The sequence below is a fragment of the Ranitomeya imitator genome, chromosome 7 (genome assembly GCF_032444005.1).
Source record: "Ranitomeya imitator isolate aRanImi1 chromosome 7, aRanImi1.pri, whole genome shotgun sequence".
NCBI lineage: Eukaryota > Metazoa > Chordata > Amphibia > Anura > Dendrobatidae > Ranitomeya > Ranitomeya imitator.
In genome coordinates, this window is record NC_091288.1 from 27,002,690 (window position 1) to 27,028,386 (window position 25,697).

At 39.1% G+C, this 25,697-nt stretch overlaps 1 protein-coding gene across 21 annotated transcripts in view; it reads right to left on the reverse strand.

Annotated features, from left to right (window-relative positions):
- Positions 1-25,697, reverse strand: part of NEB (nebulin) — a 171,601-nt gene that overhangs the window by 118,224 nt on the left and 27,680 nt on the right. For 20 of the 21 annotated variants that reach the window (XM_069732932.1, XM_069732915.1, XM_069732914.1 and 17 more), the window contains 29 exons: positions 24,536-24,640; positions 24,334-24,441; positions 23,969-24,085; positions 23,432-23,533; positions 23,056-23,163; positions 22,870-22,974; positions 21,453-21,551; positions 17,188-17,292; positions 16,816-16,923; positions 16,416-16,529; positions 15,159-15,356; positions 14,890-14,997; positions 13,532-13,630; positions 13,343-13,447; positions 13,143-13,250; positions 11,702-12,013; positions 11,409-11,615; positions 9,867-9,971; positions 9,351-9,458; positions 8,012-8,323; positions 7,718-7,924; positions 6,599-6,703; positions 5,507-5,614; positions 5,099-5,410; positions 3,650-3,856; positions 3,119-3,223; positions 1,237-1,344; positions 792-1,103; positions 136-342 (listed from right to left, as the gene is read on the reverse strand). In XM_069732932.1, coding sequence (XP_069589033.1) covers positions 136-342; positions 792-1,103; positions 1,237-1,344; positions 3,119-3,223; positions 3,650-3,856; positions 5,099-5,410; positions 5,507-5,614; positions 6,599-6,703; positions 7,718-7,924; positions 8,012-8,323; positions 9,351-9,458; positions 9,867-9,971; positions 11,409-11,615; positions 11,702-12,013; positions 13,143-13,250; positions 13,343-13,447; positions 13,532-13,630; positions 14,890-14,997; positions 15,159-15,356; positions 16,416-16,529; positions 16,816-16,923; positions 17,188-17,292; positions 21,453-21,551; positions 22,870-22,974; positions 23,056-23,163; positions 23,432-23,533; positions 23,969-24,085; positions 24,334-24,441; positions 24,536-24,640 — 4,404 coding nt within the window. The remainder of the gene's footprint in view (positions 1-135; positions 343-791; positions 1,104-1,236; positions 1,345-3,118; positions 3,224-3,649; positions 3,857-5,098; positions 5,411-5,506; positions 5,615-6,598; positions 6,704-7,717; positions 7,925-8,011; positions 8,324-9,350; positions 9,459-9,866; positions 9,972-11,408; positions 11,616-11,701; positions 12,014-13,142; positions 13,251-13,342; positions 13,448-13,531; positions 13,631-14,889; positions 14,998-15,158; positions 15,357-16,415; positions 16,530-16,815; positions 16,924-17,187; positions 17,293-21,452; positions 21,552-22,869; positions 22,975-23,055; positions 23,164-23,431; positions 23,534-23,968; positions 24,086-24,333; positions 24,442-24,535; positions 24,641-25,697) is intronic. The other variant, XM_069732929.1, reaches the window with a different exon arrangement.

The window sequence follows — 25,697 nt, forward strand, 5'->3', positions numbered from 1 at the left end:
TCTTTGATATTATTAGCCTATCCTTAGGATAAGCCATCAATATCAGATCGGTGTGAGTTAGAAGCCTGATTCTCCGACTCTGAGCCATGACTCCATCAAGTAGAAGACAAAAAAAAAAGAAAGGAAGAAGCTTACTTGATTCATGATTTGTGCATTACTTTTTGCTAAGACCATTTCCATGGAGTCAGGCAGACTTGTGAATTTTAGGGTATCCGGGTGTTGGCGGTATTTTTTATTGCTGATAATTTCCATAGCCTTCTTGTTCTTCTCAGCTTCCTGGGATCCGTAGGGCACCCATCCCATCCCTTTGACATAGTCATTATAGTCTGACTTGTAAACATTCTAGGAATAAAGGAGGAAGATATATTATTTATCATACAACCCATGCATTGTGAGAAAAACATATATTTGAGAATTTAACACAAGTTTATATTAGACAACACAATTATTTGGGTGGGCAACAAATGTTCTTTCTATTAAAAGTCTACACTTCAAACTCTAGATATTAGCATAGATTTGCTATAATTAACAGTGAATTCTATTTGTCTCCTGCCACCACTGTTTAAATCTGTATACAATGAGCTCCCCCTAGTGGTGGCTCCAGAATTGTATCATTTTTACTTTATGATAGAAAGTGGTTTGAGAAAATCTGAGCTTTGAAATATAAAAGTGCAACTGCTTGGTGAAGAACTGTGGGTCTCTGGGCCTCAAGAAGTGCCCCGATACCCAAATGTTAGGTCCTTTCCTGATGTAGTAAACCACCTATTATCACATGACACTATATAACTTACATCGCTCTGGATCTGCATTCTGTTCCTGGACAGCTCAAGGTGCATTGCGTCCGGCAGCAGACTGTAGTGGTGGATGAGACGCTTGTAGTTGGTGTTAGTAGCCACGTTTTGTGCCAGTTTGGCAGCAGTAACACTGAACATGTCCACTGGGGTGTGGAATCGGGTCTTTGACTTCTCGTAGTTTTTCTTATATTCACGGTCAGACTGCATCTTGGCCACATTCATGAAATGCACCAATTTTGGATCATCTTGGAGGCTTCTGAATCCAATGTGCTTTCCTCTGGTCTGTTCATAGGCTTTCTTGTATTTATACTGTGGACGGCCCCCAATAGCAAAAAATTAGTAATGAAGTAAAGCAATTTTCATTTTTTTTTTTTTTTTTTTTATGTTTGCATGCTTGGACTTAAATCAAAAGTATTATTTTGTTATTTTAGGAAAAACTTACATCACTGGCAATATCTCTTGAAGCTCTGGCTGCTTTTATGGCTATGGCATCTGGTTTCAGGTCGTATCCCTTCTTCTTAGCGTCCTCCCAGGCTTGTCTGTAAAGTTTCTGAAAGGGACAGAAAACCGCATTTAATGCATAAACCTGAGTGGACGAAGGCTCTAAGACAACTATACTGTCATTGACAATCCACACTTGTGAACTCCGATGACCTTACTTTCGAGAACATGGCATAAGCCAGTGGACTACTTTCTATCGTTTCTTAGCTGTTCATGCTGGGAGTTATAGTTTCCCGATAGTCTGAATCTCTTAAAGCTGTAAGCTACTGCGCCCTTTAATAACAATTTGTTTATTAAGGCCCCAGAGCAAGCAGGAACGGCCATTTTTGGAACTCCCATAGAAGTAAATGGAGAGAGTAGCCCATGGACAGTCACCTCTACATTCCCAGTGGAGCGAAGTGGGACCCCCAACTATCAGACATTTTTGGCATATCCAATAGATATTTCATAAACATGCTTCATTTTTTTTCTATAATGTATGTCCCCCTTTCATACCATTTTGTTTATGTCAGATGGATGTGGTTCCCAGAGGAAGCACATTTCAATTTTTGGAACTCCCATAGAAGTGACTGCATAGAGGCGCCCATGCGCAGTCATCTCTCCATTCTGCCATAATTGTCTGAAACGAGTATACCACTTTAGATTGAAGTGTGTTGTAGTAAAATCCTCCCAATTTATTAACGAGTAACTACATTTTAATTGTTTTTTTTCTTTTTTTAATTAATTTTGTCTAGCAGGGAAATTTTTGAAACTTTGCAAATCAGTTTATTAAGAAACTTGTCTTTATTCCTAAGAAAATTGCATGTGACTGGTTTCTGAACCCCTGTCTTTCACCAGTCTACTTTCCTGCCTTAAGCTGCATTGATATCAGAACATATTCATTCGGAGTACAGTTGATGGCAGTGATGTTTCCGCACCCGTTTTCTTCCCTGAATGTTGTGCTTAACAGACTTGTCGGGATTGAACCTAGTATATTGTGAAGAGAATGATCTCAGCTTTAAAGATCTTGGCTTTATTAAAACACAACACGTTTCAGCTGCAGACATGCTTCATCAGGTGTATATCGGCATACCTGATGAAGGCTGTCCTCAGTCAAAACGTGTTATTTTTTAATAAAGCCTCTTTTGTTTAATGATTACTTTTTATCTATATTTTATTTCACGAGAATGTTTTATCACCTGGTTCACGGGAGCGCCATATCGCCTGGTTTATTTTACCGTTTGCGATAGTTCTCTGCTGAAACACATCTGGAAGGAGATGCTGGAAGTTTATTGGGTGAGCTGCATATCGATTAACTATTTACTCTTCCTAATTTTATATGGAGTTGTGCCCTGTATTGCACAACCTTGCCAGGTGAGAGTCCATTTTTTTCCTGGCACCATCAATACTATAGTTTTATAACTTTACAATAATTAGATAATATATACAATAATTGCCATGTTCAGATAGTGCTGTGTTTTTCTTCTCTTTCTTCTCTGTCCTCAGGCGAACTCACCTCCATCTATAACATCGTTAGAGCAAAATGATAACACTGGCTGCCTCCAGCCACCACTAGGGGGAGCAAAGTGGATACTGTTTATACATTGATCACCATAATAACACAGTATGCAGTTAGCTCCCCCTAGTGGACAGCCAGATTTTTACCTGCACAAAAAGTTGTACTTAAAAAGCCAAATGTTGGCGAAATTCATGATAAATACTCCACTTCTCTTACACCTTTTCTGGTCTGTGAATAAAATCTATGTTCCTGATTTTGTTTTTCTCATTTCATTTATTGCGTATTCTTCTTTACGTGTTAAGTTTCATGTTGATATGTTACTTACATTACTCATAGTTATAGTGTTGGCTTTAGACAGAATTATTTCGGGAGTATCGGGCATCACGTGAATCTTGGTCTTGTCCTTCTCCCAGGCTTCTGTGTAGAGTTTCTGCGATGATAAAAGCCAAAATATCAGAAGATACTGAGAGAAGAAAGCTGTGACTATATGACAATTTGTATAGTATGGATCAAGAGCAATGTCATCCTTCAGCAGACTATATATTTTATATATTTAAAATACTATAATATATAATAAAATATATAAAATAATAATAATATATTTACAATATATATTATTAAAATTAATTATATATATAGTATGTTATATATATATATATATATATATACTTAATATTCAATATGTAATATTTAATTTAAAATATTTAATATGAAATATAATTAATATTATAAGACCTGGTGGTCACAAGCCTTGGATGGCAGATCTGTGGTGTCCCCTTAGCTGATAGTTACTCCGGCTGCACATGCCTAAGGTCAAAAGACACCTTAACATCATTGTTTTGGAGGAAATAAGTACCTTATTCATGGTTACTGCATTTGCTTTAGCGAGAACTTGATCCATTGCATCATTCGGAATGCTAAATTTCCATTGATCTGGATTTTGCTTGTACTTCTTGTCACTGATGATGTCTTTGGCTCTCTTGGCTTTTTCAACATCCAAGGAACCAATTGGAACCCAACCAACTCCCTTCAGCCAGTTGTTGAAGTCTGTCTTGTACTGGTTCTGTAAGGTAAGACCAGCAAAATTACAATGGACAAATATCTCACAACAGAATCATGTACAGTACATGCCAGAGCGGCAATCAGTTATTATAAAACAGATCCCCCGAGTGATGTAAATGGCTTCTGATAGTGAGCATGAAGCAAAATGAATCCTATTATTTCCCCCCTCAATACAAACATATATCCTTAGAATTTATCCCTAATTTTTAATTTAGTTACATTGACTTAGACTGCTTCATACAACTCCATGTATAAAGCTGCAATAAGTGACTACAGTTTAACCTCAATGTCTACGGGTAGTCTGCGGTAGTCTGAGACACACCCCCTACCTAATTATTGGTTGCTGCTCTGTCCCTCCCCTTGCAGCTCTCCTGCTTCTGATTGGTTGCTGGGTATAAACACAAGCCTATCACAGGTTCACGAAGAAGTCAGGTACAAGTTACTAACCCACCGGTGTGAAAAACAAGATTGTTAGGTAATTGCCACATAAATACTGACACTAATAAGCCTTCGTAGGGAGGCGCTTTAAAGGAATTGCTTGCTTTTTTATTTACCGTTTTCCACAAAGTTTCCCTTAAAATAAATTGATAACAGGTTTTATTTTACTACTCAGACCACCCATGATAAACTCATATAACACAGCCGGGGAGCAAGTGTTCTGTTCCGCTTTATCACTACCATATGGTGCCCATGAAAATCAATGTAATGCATGGACGTGTCATGTTCCCCAAAAAGATGGGTAATGATGGCCTAGCTGATGAGACTCCTGATGAACGGTTCCCGAACTGACTAAATTATAATGAAATAATAGGTTATTTACAATGAAGGTTATTTCAACATTAAAAGTTATCATGTACATGATTTGTAGGAGTCTGACCACAGGGATCCACCACCGATCCCAAAAATGGAGCATATACTGTACACGCAATGCTCCATTCCTGCAGGACACCTCAGGGCCCCATTGTCAGGTTTGCTCGTGGTCCTTGCTGTCAGACCCCTTTTGATCACAAAGTTATCATCCCTTCAAGTACTGTTGTATTAGCTCGGCCAAAGACGACAGACCTAAGGTGACCATAGATGATAATTGCATCTGACTGCTGATGATCCGCCATGTCAGAAGGCTCTCTTGGATAGTTGAGGCTATTAAACAAGTTTTCATCAATGGCATTGGCATTTGGACACTAAAGTTCAGGGTGCCCCGGGTATAAGCTGTATCAGATAACAATAGTTATGAATGACTTACATCACTCTGGATGTTCATCATGTTCCTAGACAGCTCCAAGTTCATAGCATCGGGTAGCAACGTGTAATTGTGGATCGGCTGTTTGTAGTTTATGTTGGAGGACACTTCCTGAGCTTTCTTGGCCGCGGTGATGTTAAACATATCCAGAGGAGTGTGATACTTAGTCTTGCTCTTCTCATAGTTCTTCTTGTACTCACGATCAGATTGGATTTTGGCAACATGCATGTAATGGACCAGTTTGGGGTCGTCCTGGAGACTGCGGAATCCCACGTGATGTCCTCTGGCTTTTTGGTAGGCCTCTTTGTATTTAAACTAAGCGCACCGGGTAGAAAGAGAAAATATTGAGGTCAACACATGATTCAAAGCTGAAATGTACAATGGACGATACGTACAGATTAGGATACTCACGTCACTTGCAATGTTTCTTGATGCCTTGGCTGCCTTAACAGATATGGCATCGGGTTTGAGGTCATATCCTTTAGCGAGGTGCTTGTTCCAGGCGGCTTTATAGTTAGACTAAATTAAAAGAAAATAATAAAAAGCTTACAAAACAGTGGACTGAGGTTATACCCTCAACTCACTAACCCAACTCTCCTTTGTTCCCTACTTCTAAATATAATTCAGAATCTGCTCCCTTCTATTCATCTTCTCCACATCCTCCATTCACACGATAACTGCACTTAAATTTACAGGCTGATGACCGGATCATGCAGCTTTATATGAAAATCCCTATTTATTATAATGGCTGGTCCTGAAATAACAAGCACTTTTTATCTATTGTGTCCCCCGTATTTCCTTGTAGACTGTAAGCTTGCGAGCTGGACCCTCACTCCTCCTGTAAGTGTTTAAACGTTCTTTCCTTGTACTGAATTTATTGTCTGTATATGTCACAACTTAATTGTAAAGTGGCGAGAAATATGCTGGCGCTATACAAATCAATTATTTTTTATTATTATTATTATTATTATTATTCCCTAAACTTGAATTCATATAGTATAAATTTCAGTGCTCCCAGAAATGTCCACATTGCGCTTCTGTTAAGGGCATATGTGAGCTACCCCTACACATCCCTATCACTACTACTACTGTAAAGGTGGCCATACATATCAGATAGCTTTCAGCCAAATCTCATTTGGCAATGCAGTATCTCTCAAGACCTCCTATTATGCTCCTCTCCCCATTCAAAGGACACACATATTCTCAGTTGAGTCAAGAAGGAGAGTAATTCAGTGCCAGACACCTCTGGTGGTGACTTATCTCCAAGGAGAAGGATCGTGCTCTGAAATTCACGATAATTTCACAGGGAACATGGGGAGTTTGGAAACCCCAATATAGATGGATGGCCGGTTATAACTCATGGACGTAATCGCCTATGTCTAGAAAAATACAGACCCCCTTTTCATTACTCATAGATCACTTCTACAATTATCTTTCATCATTTTTGGGTAATTTCTAGTATATTTGTTTTTTTCCTGTAATTACCCTTATGGTGATACTCACCTCACTTATATTTTGGGCGTTGACCTTGGCTTGGATGAAGTTGGGGTCATCTACATTCAGGTTATACTTGTGCTTTAATTTCTCTCCTGCTGCTTTGTATGTGATCTAAGGAAGGACATAAAAATATAAAAGTGATGATCATGTAGTACAATGAGACGACCACCACTTTGGGAAGATCACCCTTGATTGAAATGTTGAGATGCATTTTTTGATTAGGCTCTATCTTTTACATAGTAATTATATCTTTTCAACATTGTCTTTCTACTTAGAGAAGACCAGTCTAGAAAAAGACTATATCTACTGCACATTTGGGTGGTTGTCTCTAACAGTCTTACCTGAGTCCTTGTCCCTAGGTGGAAACTAAAGACTTTCTTACTTGTGATAAGTAAATCGGTAAAAATTCAAATTTGACCAATAAATTTGATTTGCATCAAATTTATTCAATATGAGTTGACTGGGCTTTATTATGCTCTGAGGTATCTCCAGACCCCAGAACAGAATAAACTTATGTTATAAAAATTGTACTAACCTGGCCTTAACCTGTCCTGCCACACAGCCCTGTTCAGGTTTGGCATCTTCACCGGTCTGGTCGCTAGTGCGGTCTTCCAGCATCCTCAGCATCTCCTGCGCTAAGCCATGAAGTTATGATGGCTCGCAAAGAACGTCATGAAATTGGGGCTTAGTCAATGCAAGGGATGCCAAGGATGCCAAGAGCTGGAAGATGCCAAAAGATGGCCCAGTGAAAACTGCACTAACTGCACCTTTCTGGCTATGTTGAATACAGCAAAATAGTCTATTTGCTGCCATTTTGCCGGATTTGCATAAACGGAAGGATAAGAAAAAAAAAATCAGATTCTGAAAAATTCAAAATCTGAATCTTTTATGAAATTCAAGGCAACTTCGATTTACCTTGAAGCCATTCACTCAACTGTATTTTCACTACATGAGTACAAGTACAGTAAATGACAGTGAGAGCCCTGTTATGGATGGATAGATTTTCTTCTCCAGGTGGATCTATTGTCTATGGCAAACACACAAGTGAAACAAATGGCAAAAAACCCCAATACAAATAAAACATATTGGTAAGATGTAGTCGTAAACTAAAATAGCTGTACTTACATCACTTCTCTGCTTAGTGTTGCTCTGAGCCAGAGCAATATCCATAGAATCAGGAATACTGGTGAATTTGATAGTATCGGGGTGCTGTTTGTACTTCTTGTCGCTTATTGCCAGTCCTGCTTTCTTTGCTTTCTCTACATCCAAAGAACCCAATGGACTCCAGCCGATACCCTTAAACCAGCTGTTGTAATCTTCTTTATAGACATTCTGGAGTAGAAAACACAGAATCGATTGGTTTTCTGTCATATGAGAAGCTACATAAGACCTTGACAACTTCTTGAAGACCATACTCACATCACTCTGGATCTGCATCATGTTCTTCGACAACCCGACACTAATGGCATCCGGCAGGAAGGTATAATGATGGATCAGCTTTTTGTAATTGATATTGGTGGCCACCTCCTGGGACTTTTTGGCAGCTGTGATGCTAACCATGTCTAGAGGAGTATGATACTTGGTCTTGATCTTTTCATAGTTCTTTTTGTACTCCCGTTCTGACTGCATCTTGGCCACGGCCATAAAGTGCACTAGTTTAGGATCATCCTGCAGACTTCTAAAGCCAATGTGATGACCACGGGCTTTCTCGTAGGCTTGCTTGTACTTGAACTGAAGCAAGAAATATTCAGAGTCAATATATAGTATCGGACATACAACGACAAGGGTTTAGAAAATGACCAAACACCACCTTTACAATAATGTACTTGATGGTTGATCGTATAACAAACCCATTTGTTGGACAAAACATTGCTGTTCCCCTGTATGTTTTGGTGAATGAATAAAGAAGAATTCCCATTATTTATCCTGGATTCTGTTGCTGTTTTTGCTGTTGCTCTCCTAGTAATATAGGTTGGATGTGTGCTCTGTGTGTATCCAAGGTGTTCATTAGCTCATATCAGCACAGCTTCTATCCTGCATTCATTTCCTCTTTATATCCAATCCTCTTTATTTCTAGCCTGTTCTCGCTGTCCTCGCTGACGTACTTTCTCCCCTCTCCATGCTGTAGAGATCTGTGCAAAACCTCTATGTAGATATCTCTAACCCCGAGAGGAGGGAGCAGAGAGTGGCTAAGGCTACGTTCAGACTAGCGTTGTGCTAGTGTGCGTCGTGTTAGCGTCGGGCGACGCAGCGGCGACGCACGCGTCATGCGCCCCTATGTTTAACATGGGGGACGCATGCGTTTTTGTTTGTTGCGTTTTGCGACGCGTGCGTCTTTTTTGCCGCTAGCGTCGGACCAGGAAAATGCAACAAGTTGCATTTTTCTTGCGTCCGATTTTCGGCAAAAAACGACGCACGCGTCGCAAAACGCAGCGTTTTTGCGTGCGTTTTGCCGCGTTTTTCGGTGCGTTGTGCGTTGCGTCGCCGACGCAGCGGCGCACAACGCTAGTCTGAACGTAGCCTTAATGAAGATTATTTAGAAAGTTCCTTAACTTTGCATTTAGGAAGCCAATGAACAATTAAAACAATTCTATGGGAAGTTGTAGATAACTTTTAAAGGGATCTCAGATTTTTTTTTCCTGGGGTGTTATATCCAACGCAGCCGTTTCTGATTCTGATTTGTACCTTCTGCCATTTTAATACCATAAATTAACATATATTGCGATTCTGGGTCTTTAGACAGGTCTTTAACACTTACATCACTGGCAATATTTCTAGAAGCCTTTGCAGCGACAATTGAAATTGCATCCCCCAAAACGTGGTGTCCTTTAGCGATTCTTTTCTGCCAGTCGTGCTTGTAGAAGCTCTGAAAGGAAAAATATCAATTGCATCATGTTGATAAAAACTCGATGAAAATGTAAAGCTTGCTTATAAGGATAGAGAGACCAAAATTACAATTCTGCTGTTTGAAAAGAGGGATTCTACAAACTACCAGCCTGGACATAAGGCACTGAGATAATTAAGGTAAGAGGAGTAAGAGTTGGGCATTATAATGAACTGGTGGAGAACATGGGGCACATTTTCATATCTTGTAGCTGCCACTTCAACACTCCTTGGCAGTAAAAGCTTCCTTGGCCGCCACTCGAATGCCGGCATCCTGGGCGTCTATTGTGATTAACAGGCCGTCGTCACGTCATGACAGTATGACAGTATGTTGTAAGCTTTATAGTAGAATGGTTGAACGCGGGTAATGCATTATCTGAATGAAACTTACATCACTAATGTTGGTTGCATTGTACTTGGCCTGGATAAACTGAGGAGCATCAGGGGTTAAGTGATACGTGTGCATAGTCTTCTCTCCTTTAGATTTATATTGTCTCTGTAAAAAAAAAATAGCAAAAAGAAAAGCGTCGTAAATATACACATAAAAAAAGATTAAAGATATGAAAATCTATGGGACTGACCACTTGAATCTGCAGCAATCATTGAGTTCCCTGCGTAAATGGAATAATGGTGCGTATGCTTGACCCTCACTCTGTTCACTTCTACGCAAGTGGTGGTCACTCATGCGCACTACAGACCTGTTCAGTACACCCCATAACTAGGAGCATAACCTGCCTAGTACACCTCATAGCTAGGAGCATAACCTGCCTAGTACACCTCATAGCTAAGAGCATAACCTGCCTAGTACACCTCATAGCTAGGAGCATAACCTGCCCAGTACACCTCATAGCTAGAAGCATAACCTGCCTAGTACACCTCATAGCTAGAAGCATAACCTGCCTAGTACACCTCATAGCTAGGAGCATAACTTGCCCTATACACCTCATAGATAGAAACATAGCCTGTCCAATACACTTCATAGCTAGAAGCATAACAAGAAACCACATAGATAGAAGCATAACCTGTCTAACATACCTAATAGATAGGAGCATATCCTGCTCAAGAAACCTCATAGATAGGAGCGTATCCTGTCCTAGAAACCTCATAGTTAGGAGCATAACCTGTCCAATACACCTCACAGCTAGAAGTATAACAAGAAACCTCATAGTTAGGAGCATAACCTGTCCAATACACCTCACAGCTAGAAGTATAACAAGAAACCTCATAGCTAGGAGCATAACATGTCCAATACATCTCACAGCTAGAAGCATAGCAAGAAACCACATAGACAGGAGCATAACCTGTCTAATATACCTAATAGATGGGAGCATATCCTGCCCAAGAAACCTCATAGATGGAAGCGTGTCCTGCCCAGGAAACCTCATAGCTAGGAGCATAACCTGTCCAATACACCTCATAGCTAGAAGCATAACCTGTCCAATACACCTCATAGCTAGAAGCATAGCCTGCCCAATGTACCTTACAGCTAGGAGCATAACATGCCCAATACACCTTATAGCTAGGAGCCTAACCTACCCAGTACACTTCTTTACTGTATGGCAACTTACTCACCACACCTTCATTAAAGTGCATACACAGTCTATGGTAAATCTTGCACACATGCGCTGCAAAGATAGACAGGCCATATATTCAGCATCAATGATGACAATGCATAAACTGAGGCTGAAAATTTGCCATGATAGACATTTTTGATGCATGATATGTTGTGGGAAGTATCGGGATTCCTGAAATGGGAATGAACTCTGAAGTGGGTATGTTACAAAGCATCACAACATTGCTTTATGCTACTATCGGAAAAAAAAATCCAGAAAACCCCTTAAAGTAACTATACTACCATCAATGCATTTTAGGTTTCCATTGAGGAATCTTGTTAAAAAATGAATGTTAAGTAAGGTTAGGTTGGGATACTCACGTCACTGAGCTGCAGGGCATTTGTCTTTGCCTGGACCATGACTGGAGAGTCGACAACACTAGTGAACTTGATGGTATCTGGGTGTTGTCTGTATTTCTTCTCATTTAGGGCATCTGCAGCCTTTTTGGCCTTCTCAACATCAAGAGACCCAATGGGTATCCATCCGGTGCCTTTCATCCAACTGTTAAGGTCCGACTTATAGAGGTTCTGCAGAAAAGTGAAAGAATTTTGTGATTGAAGCCATCATGGACACAAAACAAACCAATTAAATAGACATACTCCGAGAAACTCACATCACTTTGTATCTCCATCATCTTCTTGGATAATTCAACGCTCATTGCATCGGGGAGGTAGGTGTAATGATGGATCCGCTGCTTATAATTCATACCGCTGGCAATTCCCTGCGCCTTCTTGGCAGCTACCACGTTGACCATGTCCAGCGGTGTGTTGTACTTGGTCTTGGACTTTTCATAAGCTTTCTTATATTCTCGTTCAGACTGCATCTTAGCCACATTCATGTAGAGTACAAGTTTGGGGTCATCTTGAAGACTTCGGAAGCCAACAAGCTTGCCTTTCTGGTCCTCATATTGTTTCTTATATTGCACCTGAAAATTAACATAATTAGCACATTGAACCTGACAATGTTCTAAGCATTTTATAAAAGTGCAGAAAGGATAGGTGCTCCACAGTGAGAGATCCTGAATATAAATATGCTGAAAAGAGAATACCCCTGTATTAAAGCTGACTTGCCATCAGGACAAAAGTGGCTAGTTTTTGCTCTTATTTTACTCCCGTTGCTCATGAGTATTCATTTTTTTTGTAAAAATACAGTTCCTGAAATTTGGGCCTTTATATTTAGTGATTTAGTGCTAATTTTTAGGGTCTTTACTAAGTGGGCGTGGCTCAAAGTGTAATAATGCTTAGGACAGTCTAAAGACACGCCCCAGAGGATCCTGTGAGCCACATCTCTCTGGTAAAGACCATAAAAATTAGCATTCAATAAAAAGGCTCAAAAAATGTCTTTTTAGGGAAGAAGGACACTAGAACTCTAGTGCCACCTATTGGAAGCAGTGATCCGAACAGTCAATATCGACTCTTTAAATGAGCCTTGAAATATGACTTTGGGATAACGAGCTCGTTAAAGAGTCGATATTGGCTTTTAAGATTCCTGTTTACAATAGTTAGCACAAGAGTTCTAGTCCTCTTCCTCTCTGAAGAGACAATTTGCATATTTAATGTACCAGGTAGCATGCATGGCTTATAAGTCTCCTCACTCTGACATGCCAGGTTTGGCTTGTCACTCTCCACAAGGAGAAACATTATCCCTTAGGCTATAGACATTTAGGAATTTAATTTAGTAGCTCATACAATATATTTCCCACAGCAGAGCCAATCATCTCATTTCAGAAGTGACGCCAGACTTGGCGCTCCGCCGTGGCATATGGCCATTGATGGAGGGACATGTGACCAGACCAGTCAATCAGCAGACTCCAAGTTCATGGCAAGTAGAAACTATCTGCCTTGTTATTCAAGGAGACGGCTGACGGAGTTAAGATACCAGGAGTTGGATTATTTATTACAGATCTTACATCGGTTTTGGCCCACATTTGCATATGAACATTAAAATATTCAGCGTTCTACAGAAACGACCTATTATACGGACCCCTATTTATAAACCCACCAGCTAACCATTTGGATAAGGATAATAGAAGATAAAACACAGAGACCACTTACATCACTTGCTGCCTTCCTTGCAGCTTTAGCAGCCTTAATTGGGATGGCATCAACTTTGAGGTCATATCCTTTAGTCTTTAATTCTTCTAATCCTTGTTTGTAGTAATTCTAAGAAAATAAATAATCATAAATAGATTATAATTGCAGATTTGAAGGTCCCTAAGCCTGTGTCTGGTAAGTATAGAAGTTGAGATCCTTACATCGCTGAGATTATAAGCATTCACCCTGGCTTGTATTAATTCTGGGACGTCAGCAGGTAAGGAGTACTTGTGAATAACCTTCTCCCCTTCTGCTTTATAAAGAATCTAGAATGGAAAAAATCTCATAAGTCAGTCAGAGAAAAGTTTATGTAGCGTCCTTAATGAAGGCATTCATTAGGAGATACTTACATCACTTCTCTGTTTCTGATTGAGTTTAGCTTGAACCAGAACCGGGTCGTCGTCTACTGAAGTGAATTTAATCGTATCTGGATGCTGGCGATATTTTTTCTAGAAAAGAAGTATGATGTAAATAATAGGATCCTGTAGATCTATTGTGGAGCTTCATCTTTAATAGTTTCCAAAAAAAAAAAACACAAGATAAACCTGGTGGTACAGTGTTGCTACCAATGACTATGACTAAAATTCACTAAATTCTACAACATAAACTAACCGTTTATACATTTACAACCCTCTCTCTCTAATCTGCCATCCTCAAGTTCAGATACCTCAACAAAGGCCATGTTCTATATAACGGTTACTTGTTTCATAGGTGGAGACTCTCTCGACTGTTCTCCTCAAGGGTTGAGTCCCTCTGCCCTGTTTTCTTCATTGGTGAAGCCTCATTGTCCTGTCATCTTAAAGGACAGAGAGCCTGGCCAGTTCTCTTTCCAGGTTGAACACCTTTTCCTTGTACTCTTCCAGATTTGAACTTTCCGGTCCTGTTTTGTTCATCGGAAAAGCATCCTTATCCTGGTCTCTATATGGGTGAAGTTCTTGCTCTGTTCTCTTCATAGGTGGAGCCTCCCTGCACTGTTATCCCATTGGGAAGAGCTCTTCTTTCCCTGTTCTATTCATGGGTGGAGCTTACCTTTCCTCCTTCTCTTCCAGATTTAAGCCTCCCTGCCCTGTTTTCTAAATTGGGGGAGCTTTCTTGTCCTCTTCTGTTTATAGGTGAAGTTTTTGCTCTCTTCTCTACATGGTTGTAGGTTCTTTTTTCCTGTTCTCCTCTTGGGTTGAGCTTCCCTTCCCCTGTTCTCTTCCTGGGTGGAGACTCTCTGTTTTGTGCTCTTTATGGGTGTAACTTCCCTGCATTGTTTACGGACAGTTCACTGTCTGAATTAGTGCCAGTTACAACAATATTACTGCCCGGTAGTAGTAGTAGACTAAACTTCACGACCACATAAGTGAATTCATAAGTTGGAACAGTAGGGTGTGTCACTTAGGAAAATTACCAAAATGTCATTAAGGAAAATTACAACAATCATATAACATGGCATGTTGTATCTGTTACTAAGTCAGAAGTTCAGTTTTGCTAATGAATTTAGGTTTTAGCATGATTGTCAAAAACTTGGATAGTAACAGATGCTAAGCAGTACTGACATTTAATTGACAAAGAATTGAAACTACGTCACTTAAGGAGGACTTGTTCTAAACATGAAGAAAGTTGCAGGATTGATCAAATCATTTATACAACCTTATTTAATAGGACTTTTTCTAAAAGAAAAAACCTCAAAAATAAAACAATAGGTAAATTATAATACAATCACCTCATTAAGTATCTGTGCAGCCTTCTTGGCCTTTTCGACATCCATGGATCCATATGGCACCCATCCACAGCCTTTTACCCAGCTGTTAAAGTCTGATTTATAATCAATCTGGAAGATAAAGAAGGTGAATGATGTGAAACCTGTAATAAATAAACCGAATCCTGGGACCTTAAAAAACATTTTTTTTTAACCAAGATCCAAAAAAAAAAAACGATACGAGACACTCCAAAATTATGTAACATGACAATGGGCAGATTTGGTTGACTTACATCACTCTGAATAGTGTAGGCTTTCTTGGCTGATGATAGGCTGACACTATCAGGAGGATAGAAATATGAATGGATTAGACGCTTATAGTCAATATTGCTGGCAATAGATTGGGCTTTCTTTGCCAGTTGCACTGGGATCATATCCAGAGGTGCTGCATATTTGGTCTTTATTTTTTCATAATCCTTTTTATATTCGATCTATTAAAAAACATGAAATATCAATCATTAACAAAGCAGGGTACATTGATAGGGGTCATGGTGTTATATAAAAGTCTGTATTTTATAAAGTACGTTACTTTACATGGAAGAATACACCACAAAGGTAGACACGCTCATTTGATGGGTGTGGGACCACCCTGAGGTTTTTACACCCTCATAGAAGGTGTGAAGTTGAGAAACAGAAACCATAGTGTTGTCCCACCCTTCACATTGGGGGAGGATGATTGAGTAACGAGATGGTGGAAAATGGTTGTGAATAATACACTACAGAGGCAGCTAAGCATCTTCAATGGGACCTCTAGAGGGTGGGAGACCAACCCCAGGTTTCTGCATCATCATGGGTGGTGTGAACTTGAGAAAAGGAAATCAGAGTTTAGTCCCACCCTTCACTCCAATAAATGAGAACGAGGAGGGTGATTGAGTAAGGAGATGGTGGGAGAGGGTTGTTGATAATACACAAAAGAGGCATCAATCTTCATCAAAGCTTTGGACAACCACCAGTTTTCTGCATCCTCATGGGTGGTTTTAACTTCATGGCAACAGATGTTTTCGGGGTTTCAGCAAAAGTAAATAGAGATATTTATGGAGAATACTCCATAAAAGCAACCATGCAACTTCAAAGGAACCTTTGGAGTGTGTGGGATCAGCCCAGGTTTCCGCATTTTTGTGGGTGGTTTGAACCAGAATAGAATATATCAGAGCATGATGCCATACTTCATGCCAGCAGATGATTGTGTAGGTAGGATTTGAGCATGTGTTTCGGGTAGTTTAACCGGAGAAGAAGGAAACTAGAGAGTGTCATCCAACTCCGACAGTTGATTAGATGGATTGATCAAGTACTTGGTGATGGGAGATGGTTCTGGCCTTAAATATAAGTTGAGGGCCTACTAGCCATTTAATGATATAATAAAAGATATTAAAAAATTTTGGTGCAGCTATCTATATTGAACAAAAAGTTCATAACACATCTAGCCTTAGGTGCCTTATAATGGATGGGCAAAGAAGAACACACCGTGGCATTGATATAAATGGACTTACATCACTTTGATTATGAGCCACTTTAACAGAGTGCAACATCTTGGGGTCATCTTGAATACTAAGAGCTCCAATCATCTTTCCTCTATTGCGCTCATAATCTTTCTTATATTCCACCTGCAAATAAAGGAATTAGGGAATGTAAGTGCCTGCAAGTGAGAAAAAAATGTCCCAAGGAATAAAAACTCTAAAAAACAAAAAAAATAATTAACAATAAAAACTTTCAAAATAATTAAAAAAAATAATTTTATACTCTTTAAAGTACAGACCAATACTCAATGCAGGAGTTCATAGGAGACCAGCTCCATATGACTTTTGGCCACTTTTATAGTTATTTTTCATAGTAAACAAAAGATGAAGAAAATTGCTTAACCTGTGTAAATATGACACAAATATTACTTACGTCGCTGGCTTTCTTACGATTTGCTTTTGCCGCCACCAAAGGAATAGCATCAATCTTAATATCAAATTTCTTTGTCTTGGATTTATCCCAGTCATATTTGTACCATTTCTGGGAGGTGAAAAAGGAAAAAGTGAAAATCCAGAAAGTTGCAGCTAATATTTATATAAATACAATAAATAAATGAATAAATAAAGACTTTTAATCCGATTTGTTAATCAAAACTGCTCAGAACATAGTGTTGGGGTCAGACTCTAATTATGGCGTCGTCTTCATAACACCAATAGTCTACGGATACATGTTCTGTGTGTAACTCATAAGTTTATGCCTAGGTAAAATCCACTGATAAATAGGAGAAAATAGGATTTTACTTACATCACTGAGGTTATATGCATTCACTCTGGACTGGAGGATGAAAGGAGAATCTGCAGGAATAGAACATTTCATTTTCTCCTCTTCATGTTTCGCTTTATAATTGAGCTAAAATGAACAAAAGAAAAAATCATTATAAAATTGGAATAACCATAAAAATGCGTCCATAAAAAAACATTTTCTACATTACACACCAGCTGTCAGTCTATATTACACACTGGCTTTCAGTCTATATTACATAGCCAGCTGTCATTCTATATTACACACGGCTGTCATTCTATATTACACACGGCTGTCATTCTATATTACATACACAGCTGTCATTCTATATTACACACGGCTGTCATTCTATATTACACACGGCTGTCATTCTATATTACATACACAGCTGTCATTCTATATTACACACGGCTGTCATTCTATATTACATACACAGCTGTCATTCTATATTACACACGGCTGTCATTCTATATTACACACCGGCTGTCATTCTATATTACACACGGCTGTCATTCTATATTACACACGGCTGTCATTCTATATTACATACACAGCTGTCATTCTATATTACACACGGCTGTCATTCTATATTACACACGGCTGTCATTCTATATTACATACACAGCTGTCATTCTATATTACACACGGCTGTCATTCTATATTACACACCGGCTGTCATTCTATATTACACACGGCTGTCATTCAATATTACACACGGCTGTCATTGTATATTACACACGGCTGTCATTCTATATTAAACACCGCTGTCATTGTATATTACACACCGGCTGTCATTCTATATTACACACGGCTGTCATTCTATATTACACACCGGCTGACATTCTATATTACACACGGCTGTCATTGTATATTACACACCGGCTGTCATTCTATATTACACACGGCTGTCATTCTATATTACACACGGCTGTCATTCTATATTACACACGGCTATCATGCTATATTACACACCGGCTGTCATTCTATATTACACACGGCTGTCATTCTATATTACATACACAGCTGTCATTCTATATTACACACGGCTGTCATTCTATATTACACACGGCTGTCATTCTATATTACACACCGGCTGTCATTCTATATTACACACGGCTGTCATTCAATATTACACACGGCTGTCATTGTATATTACACACCGGCTGTCATTCTATATTACACACGGCTGTCATTCTATATTACACACAGCTGTCATTGTATATTACACACGGCTGTCATTCTATATTACACACCGGCTGACATTCTATATTACACACGGCTGTCATTGTATATTACACACGGCTGTCATTCTATATTACACACCGGCTGTCATTCTATATTACACACCGCTGTCATTCTATATTACACACGGATATCATGCTATATTACATACCGGCTGTCATTCTATATTACACACGGCTGTCATTCTATATTACACACGGCTGTGATTCTATATTACACACGGCTATCATGCTATATTACACACCGGCTGTCATTCTATATTACACACGGCTGTCAGTCTATATTACACACGGCTGTCAGTCTATATTACACACCGGCTGTCATTGTATATTACACACCGGCTGTCATTCTATATTACACACGGCTGTCATTCTATATTACACACGGCTGTCATTCTATATTACACACCGGCTGTCATTCTATATTACACACGGCTGTCATTCAATATTACACACGGCTGTCATTGTATATTACACACGGCTGTCATTCTATATTAAACACCGCTGTCATTGTATATTACACACCGGCTGTCATTCTATATTACACACGGCTGTCATTCTATATTACATACACAGCTGTCATTCTATATTACACACGGCTATCATGCTATATTACACACCGGCTGTCATTCTATATTACACACGGCTGTCATTCTATATTACACACGGCTGTCATTCTATATTACACACCGGCTGTCATTCTATATTACACACGGCTGTCATTCTATATTACACACGGCTGTCATTGTATATTACACACAGCTGTCATTCTATATTACACACCCCTGTCATTCTATATTACACACGGCTATCATGCTATATTACACACGGCTGTCATTCTATATTACACACGGCTGTCATTCTATATTACACACCGCTGTCATTCTATATTACACACAGCTATCATGCTATATTACACACCGGCTGTCATTCTATATTACACACGGCTGTCATTCTATATTACACACGGCTGTCATTCTATATTACACACCGGCTGTCATTCTATATTACACACCGCTGTCATTCTATATTACACACGGATATCATGCTATATTACATACCGGCTGTCATTCTATATTACACACGGCTGTCATTCTATATTACACACGGCTGTGATTCTATATTACACACGGCTATCATGCTATATTACACACCGGCTGTCATTCTATATTACACACGGCTGTCAGTCTATATTACACACGGCTGTCAGTCTATATTACACACCGGCTGTCATTGTATATTACACACCGGCTGTCATTCTATATTACACACGGCTGTCATTCTATATTACACACGGCTGTCATTCTATATTACACACCGGCTGTCATTCTATATTACACACGGCTGTCATTCTATATTACACACGGCTGTCATTGTATATTACACACAGCTGTCATTCTATATTACACACCCCTGTCATTCTATATTACACACGGCTATCATGCTATATTACACACGGCTGTCATTCTATATTACACACGGCTGTCATTCTATATTACACACGGCTGTCATTCTATATTACACACCGCTGTCATTCTATATTACACACAGCTATCATGCTATATTACACACCGGCTGTCATTCTATATTACACACGGCTGTCATTCTATATTACACATGGCTGTCATTCTATATTACACACGGCTGTCATTCAATATTACACACGGCTGTCATTGTATATTACACCCGGCTGTCATTCTATATTAAACACCGCTGTCATTGTATATTACACACCGGCTGTCATTCTATATTACACACGGCTGTCATTCTATATTACACACGGCTGTCATTCTATATTACACACGGCTGTCATTCTATATTAAACACCGCTGTCATTGTATATTACACACCGCTGTCATTCTATATTACACACCGCTGTCATTCTATATTACACACTGCTGTCATTGTATATTACACACCGCTGTCATTCTATATTACACACCGCTGTCATTGTATATTACACACCGGCTGTCATTCTATATTACACACGGCTGTCATTCTATATTACACACCGCTGTCATTCTATATTACACACCGCTGTCATTCTATATTACACACTGCTGTCATTGTATATTACACAACGCTGTCATTCTATATTACACACCGCTGTCATTGTATATTACACACCGGCTGTCATTCTATATTACACACGGCTGTCATTGTATATTACACACGGCTGTCATTCAATATTACACACGGCTGTCATTCTATATTACACACGGCTGTCATTCTATATTACACACCGCTGTCATTGTATATTACACACCGGCTGTCATTCTATATTACACACGGCTGTCATTCTATATTACACACCGGCTGTCATTCTAGATTACACACGGCTGTCATTCTATATTACGCACGGCTGTCATTCTATATTACACACGGCTGTCATTCTATATTACACACGGCTGTCATTCTATATTACGCACGGCTGTCATTCTATATTACACACGGCTGTCATTCTATATTACACACGGCTGTCATTGTATACTACACACAGCTGTCATTCTATATTACACACCCCTGTCATTCTATATTACACACGGCTATCATGCTATATTACACACCGGCTATCATTCTATATTACACACGGCTGTCATTCTATATTACACACGGCTGTCATTCTATATTACACACCGCTTTCATTCTATATTACACACAGCTATCATGCTATATTACACACCGGCTGTCATTCTATATTACACACGGCTGTCATTCTATATTACACATGGCTGTCATTCTATATTACACACGGCTGTCATTCAATATTACACACGGCTGTCATTGTATATTACACCCGGCTGTCATTCTATATTAAACTCCGCTGTCATTGTATATTACACACCGGCTGTCATTCTATATTACACACGGCTGTCATTCTATATTACGCACGGCTGTCATTCTATATTACACACGGCTGTCATTCTATATTACGCACGGCTGTCATTCTATATTACATGTATTTTGGCCATGGTGTTTACTCTTATAATGGATTATCTCCAGCACAAAGTGGCGGTGGATACTTACATCACTGAGCTGCTTGGAATTCACTTCGGCTTGGACTTGTACTGGGGAATCAGTCACCTGAGTGAACTTAATTGTATCGGGGTGTTTCTTGTAGACATACTGGAAAAAAAAACAGTTATCTAAATTAGGACGATCAATGATCAGAATTTTAAATTCTTTATTACACGGCTGAAATCAACATTTTATTAAAGAGTAATTAAATTTGGGGAATTTTATGTTTTATGCTCTTAAATTGTGAGCAGATCAGTGGGAGCGCTCCTGTTTCCTGAGCAGTGCACTTCTAAGAGGTCTTTTGAGCTACCCATGAGGGTCTCAGGGCTGAGGACCCCCACTAATCTAAAAGTTTACTTACTCTTTTTTTTTTTTTTTTCAAATTGTGTGTACTTTCTTACATACAGAAAACTTTTCCCATTGAAAATTGTCAAAAACTAGTATTCACAGTCAAACATATATTTTATCGCTCCCTAATTTGCTCCAATCTAATGAAAATTAGTCAAACAAAGAAAAAAAGAAAAAAAAAAAAAATTAGTACGGCAGATTTTCGTCTGATGTTTACAATGACTTAAGTATAATAGGGGTTTTATTAGATAATTAAGTGTCTGTATTTTATCATTTTAATTAATGAAACAGCACCACTCTTGTCAGTAGGTTCTGTCTGGTATTACAGCTCTTGCCCATTCACTTCAAAGGCAATGAATGGCAATACCAGACGTAGCCATTGGATTATAGTGACCCTGTATCTGAGTAAAAAGAAAAAGCTAGAACAAGTTTTTTTTCTTTGAGAACACCTATAGTATCCTAAAAGAATTATTAAAGGGTTTCTCCAGCTTTACAAAATTGAAAATTTTAGGACAGGTCATCAATATAAGATCAAAGGGGGATCATACTCTCAGTACACCAACCAATCAGGAAAGGGGTTGAGCGCCAACAAACGTCTCCAGACACAGCTCCATACTTTTAATAGTGGTTGCGCCTGGTATTACAGCTTAGACTTACCCAGGGCTATTGAAAGTGAATGAGACTGAACTGCAATACCAGATGTAGCCACTAGTAAATGTATGGTGCTGTGCCTAGTGAACAAGGAATGTCGATCAATGGATCATTATGTACAATGGCTACAATGTGGCACTTTTGTGCTGAGATGAATATCATCATAAGTCACCAACTTCCAAATAAGCTCAAAGCAGCTGGAAATTATTTATATGCACCATACCCTCAACGAAAAATATATCTTGAAGTTCCAGTGAAAAGTCTGTAAAAGCCCCCAAACTTTCATATATCATTTATAACTGGTCTCCTCTTGGGCCCCTCCAAGCTTCATGCCTGAAACACCGTCGTTTCTGTATCCACTCATAATCAGGATATAAAATTTACTATATAGATTAAATATTGGTTAGGCATTCTTTAGAAGACTTACATCTTTACACTGCTCTAACTTCTTGACCGCTTCGTATTCGGGGGTGATGGTTTGGGGATAGTAAAAGTTGGTCTTGTCTTCTTCATAGTCGGCTTTGTAATTTTTCTGTTATAAAAAAAATTATGAAAAATGTTTTAAGTTGGAAAAAGTCATCAAAGTTTAGCGCTTTGTCTTACGGACTCGTACATCACTTCTTAAGTTGGAGACTTTGGCGCAGTGAAGCATGTAAGGATCTTCGTAGCTGCCGATGTAATGTCCCTGGACGTTCCTCTGATAGTGATCCTTATATTTCAGCTGAAATACAGAACAAAAGGAGATAAGTGCAGTGATGTCCCTTTTAATATTGATTTAACCCACTACCGTTGTGTAAAATCTGTCCATTCAGTTTATAAAAGTGTCATAGTGCCTTATTACCACCATCATATGGTGCAGAAATAACACCATAGCTTCAGCGATCCCTATGTTCATGCTCCATCTGTGGAGTCAGGGAGTGCGGGCGAGAGATGTCCCCATTGTACCCTGCCGGGTCATACACAGAAATTAAGCCGCAATAGGTACTCACATCAGTGTACTTCTTCAGGACATTATCAAGCTGAAACTTGGGGGTGTCACAGTAGTTAATACTAGATCCTCTGGCCTTTTCGTAGGACGCCTTATACAATTTCTGGAAAAAGAAAACAGAAATGAAGTATGTCAGGAGAAAAATGTAGGTAGAATTAAACATGTATAGATAAAGATAGATGATAAATCGATAGATGATAGATAGATAGATAGATAGATAGATAATGAAAGTAAATAATAGATAAATATAAAATATAATAGATAGATGATAGATAATAAATAGATAGATAAATAGATAATATTTTTATGTATGTAAAATTAGTAATGTCACTGCCTGTGGTTTTTATTTATTATTATTATACATTTATTCTATGGCGCTTTACATGTGAATATGGGGCAAATATAGACAAATACATTAAACATGAGCAAAAAACAAGGCACACGGGTACATAAGGAGGGAGGACCCTGCCCGCGAGGGCTCACAGTCTGCAGGGGATGGGGGAGGATACACTAGGAGAGGGTATTATTCTTTACTTACATCGCTTAGGGCATTTCCAGCAGTTCTGAGTTGCCGCAGTAATGGGTTTTCTGTGGCGGGAAGAGTGTGGTAACCTGTGGGTCCCTTGGCCTTCTCATAATCTGCCTTGTATTTCACCTATAAAAATATGAAGGATGAAATGCAATGGACCTTATTATCATGCATCATGTTGGTTTTGACCATAGTGGAGCACCCCTTTAGGTAATCCATAAACCATGGAGGTACAAGAGTCCAAAACATCTGGATCTGTGCTCCCCTCACTTGACATTGGCCTTCGGTGAATAGGCTCCGTTGACTCTTGATGCCATTATACAGTGACTGTATATAGATCTGTAGGCGCGGTGGTGACCGAGTCATCCCCTTACCGTGCTAGCGTTGATCCTGGCTTTCTTGTTCATCTTATACTCTGGAGTTTCTGTCTGCATGAAGTAGATTTGGTCTTTAGTGTTCTCGAAATCTTCTGTGTATTTCCTCTGTCGGCAGAAAAAAAAAATGAAAATGTTTATAAGGGTTCACTTACTTTTTAATCGAATTACAGTAGGACCTTTATGGTGCAATTGTGCTCACATCGCTCAGGTTGTCGGCATTCATTCTCGCAACTGCAACTTCATAACAAGGAGTCTGACTCCATTTGCCTTTGACTTTCTTCTCGTAGTCCTCACGGTATTTTATCTGTTGGGTAAGAAACGATATCATGGCAGAATATAGTGAAAGAAAAAAGAGGACCTGGTGAACACAGTATAAGCAATATATATATGAAAAAATGTAGATAAAAGGGCAAAGAAAAAACAAAAGTTATTCTACTGTAGTTTTTCTCAAAAATGTATTTAAGGAAGGAAAATTGTAAGGTGGTCCCACTTATTAAACAACATGACCATTTTGGGGTCATTTCTTTTGCTCTTAACTCAGAGAACGCTACAAAGTGCCCATTAGAAAAGATGAACACTAATAGTCAAAACTCATGGCAATTACTGTAAAATGGTTATTCAAAGTGGAATAACCCCAAAGTGGTTCTGGCACTTGAAACCATATTGAGACCCACTTAATAATGGAAGGAATGTTAAGGCTCCTTCATTAATCTTTGTTTAGGTAATAACCAGACAATGCAGGTACAAAAGCAAGAAATCCATATTGCAAAAGTAAATCCATGAATAAGACACCACATTGACCCAGTCTAAATGTCCCAGGTAGAACTGCCCTTAAGGATGAAGATTAAGGGCAGTTGAGCCTAAAACATGTAAGTATAATCCACTTAGCCAGTGATTTATATTATTAACATTAACAGGGATGTCACAATTTAGCAATTTGTCACCTATCTGCATGGTAGGTGATTAAGTGCTTATTGCTGAGGTCCCCACGACTGGGGCACTTATTGATCCAAAGAATAAGGCCCTGAAGGGCTGTGGTTGAATTAAGTGATGGCCAAATATAGAACAACTATCTCCAATAATTCCACCACTGATTAGTAGCTTTCTGTGGACAATATATATGGACAGAAAGCTGCTAATCAGTGGTGGGGCTGGGTTGGACTAGGAGGCACCTAGTCCTCTAGTGATAATCTCCTGCTAATAAAACATTGTTTTATTGAAACAGAAAAACACAGTCCAGTAAGTGACACATCCCCAGAATCAGGTTCTCAGCCCTTATATTATTCTGCTCTCAGACTACATAGCAAAGTCCCTGTGTTGGTGCCATCAGTGACTTCATGATAATGAGTCAAGAAAATCTT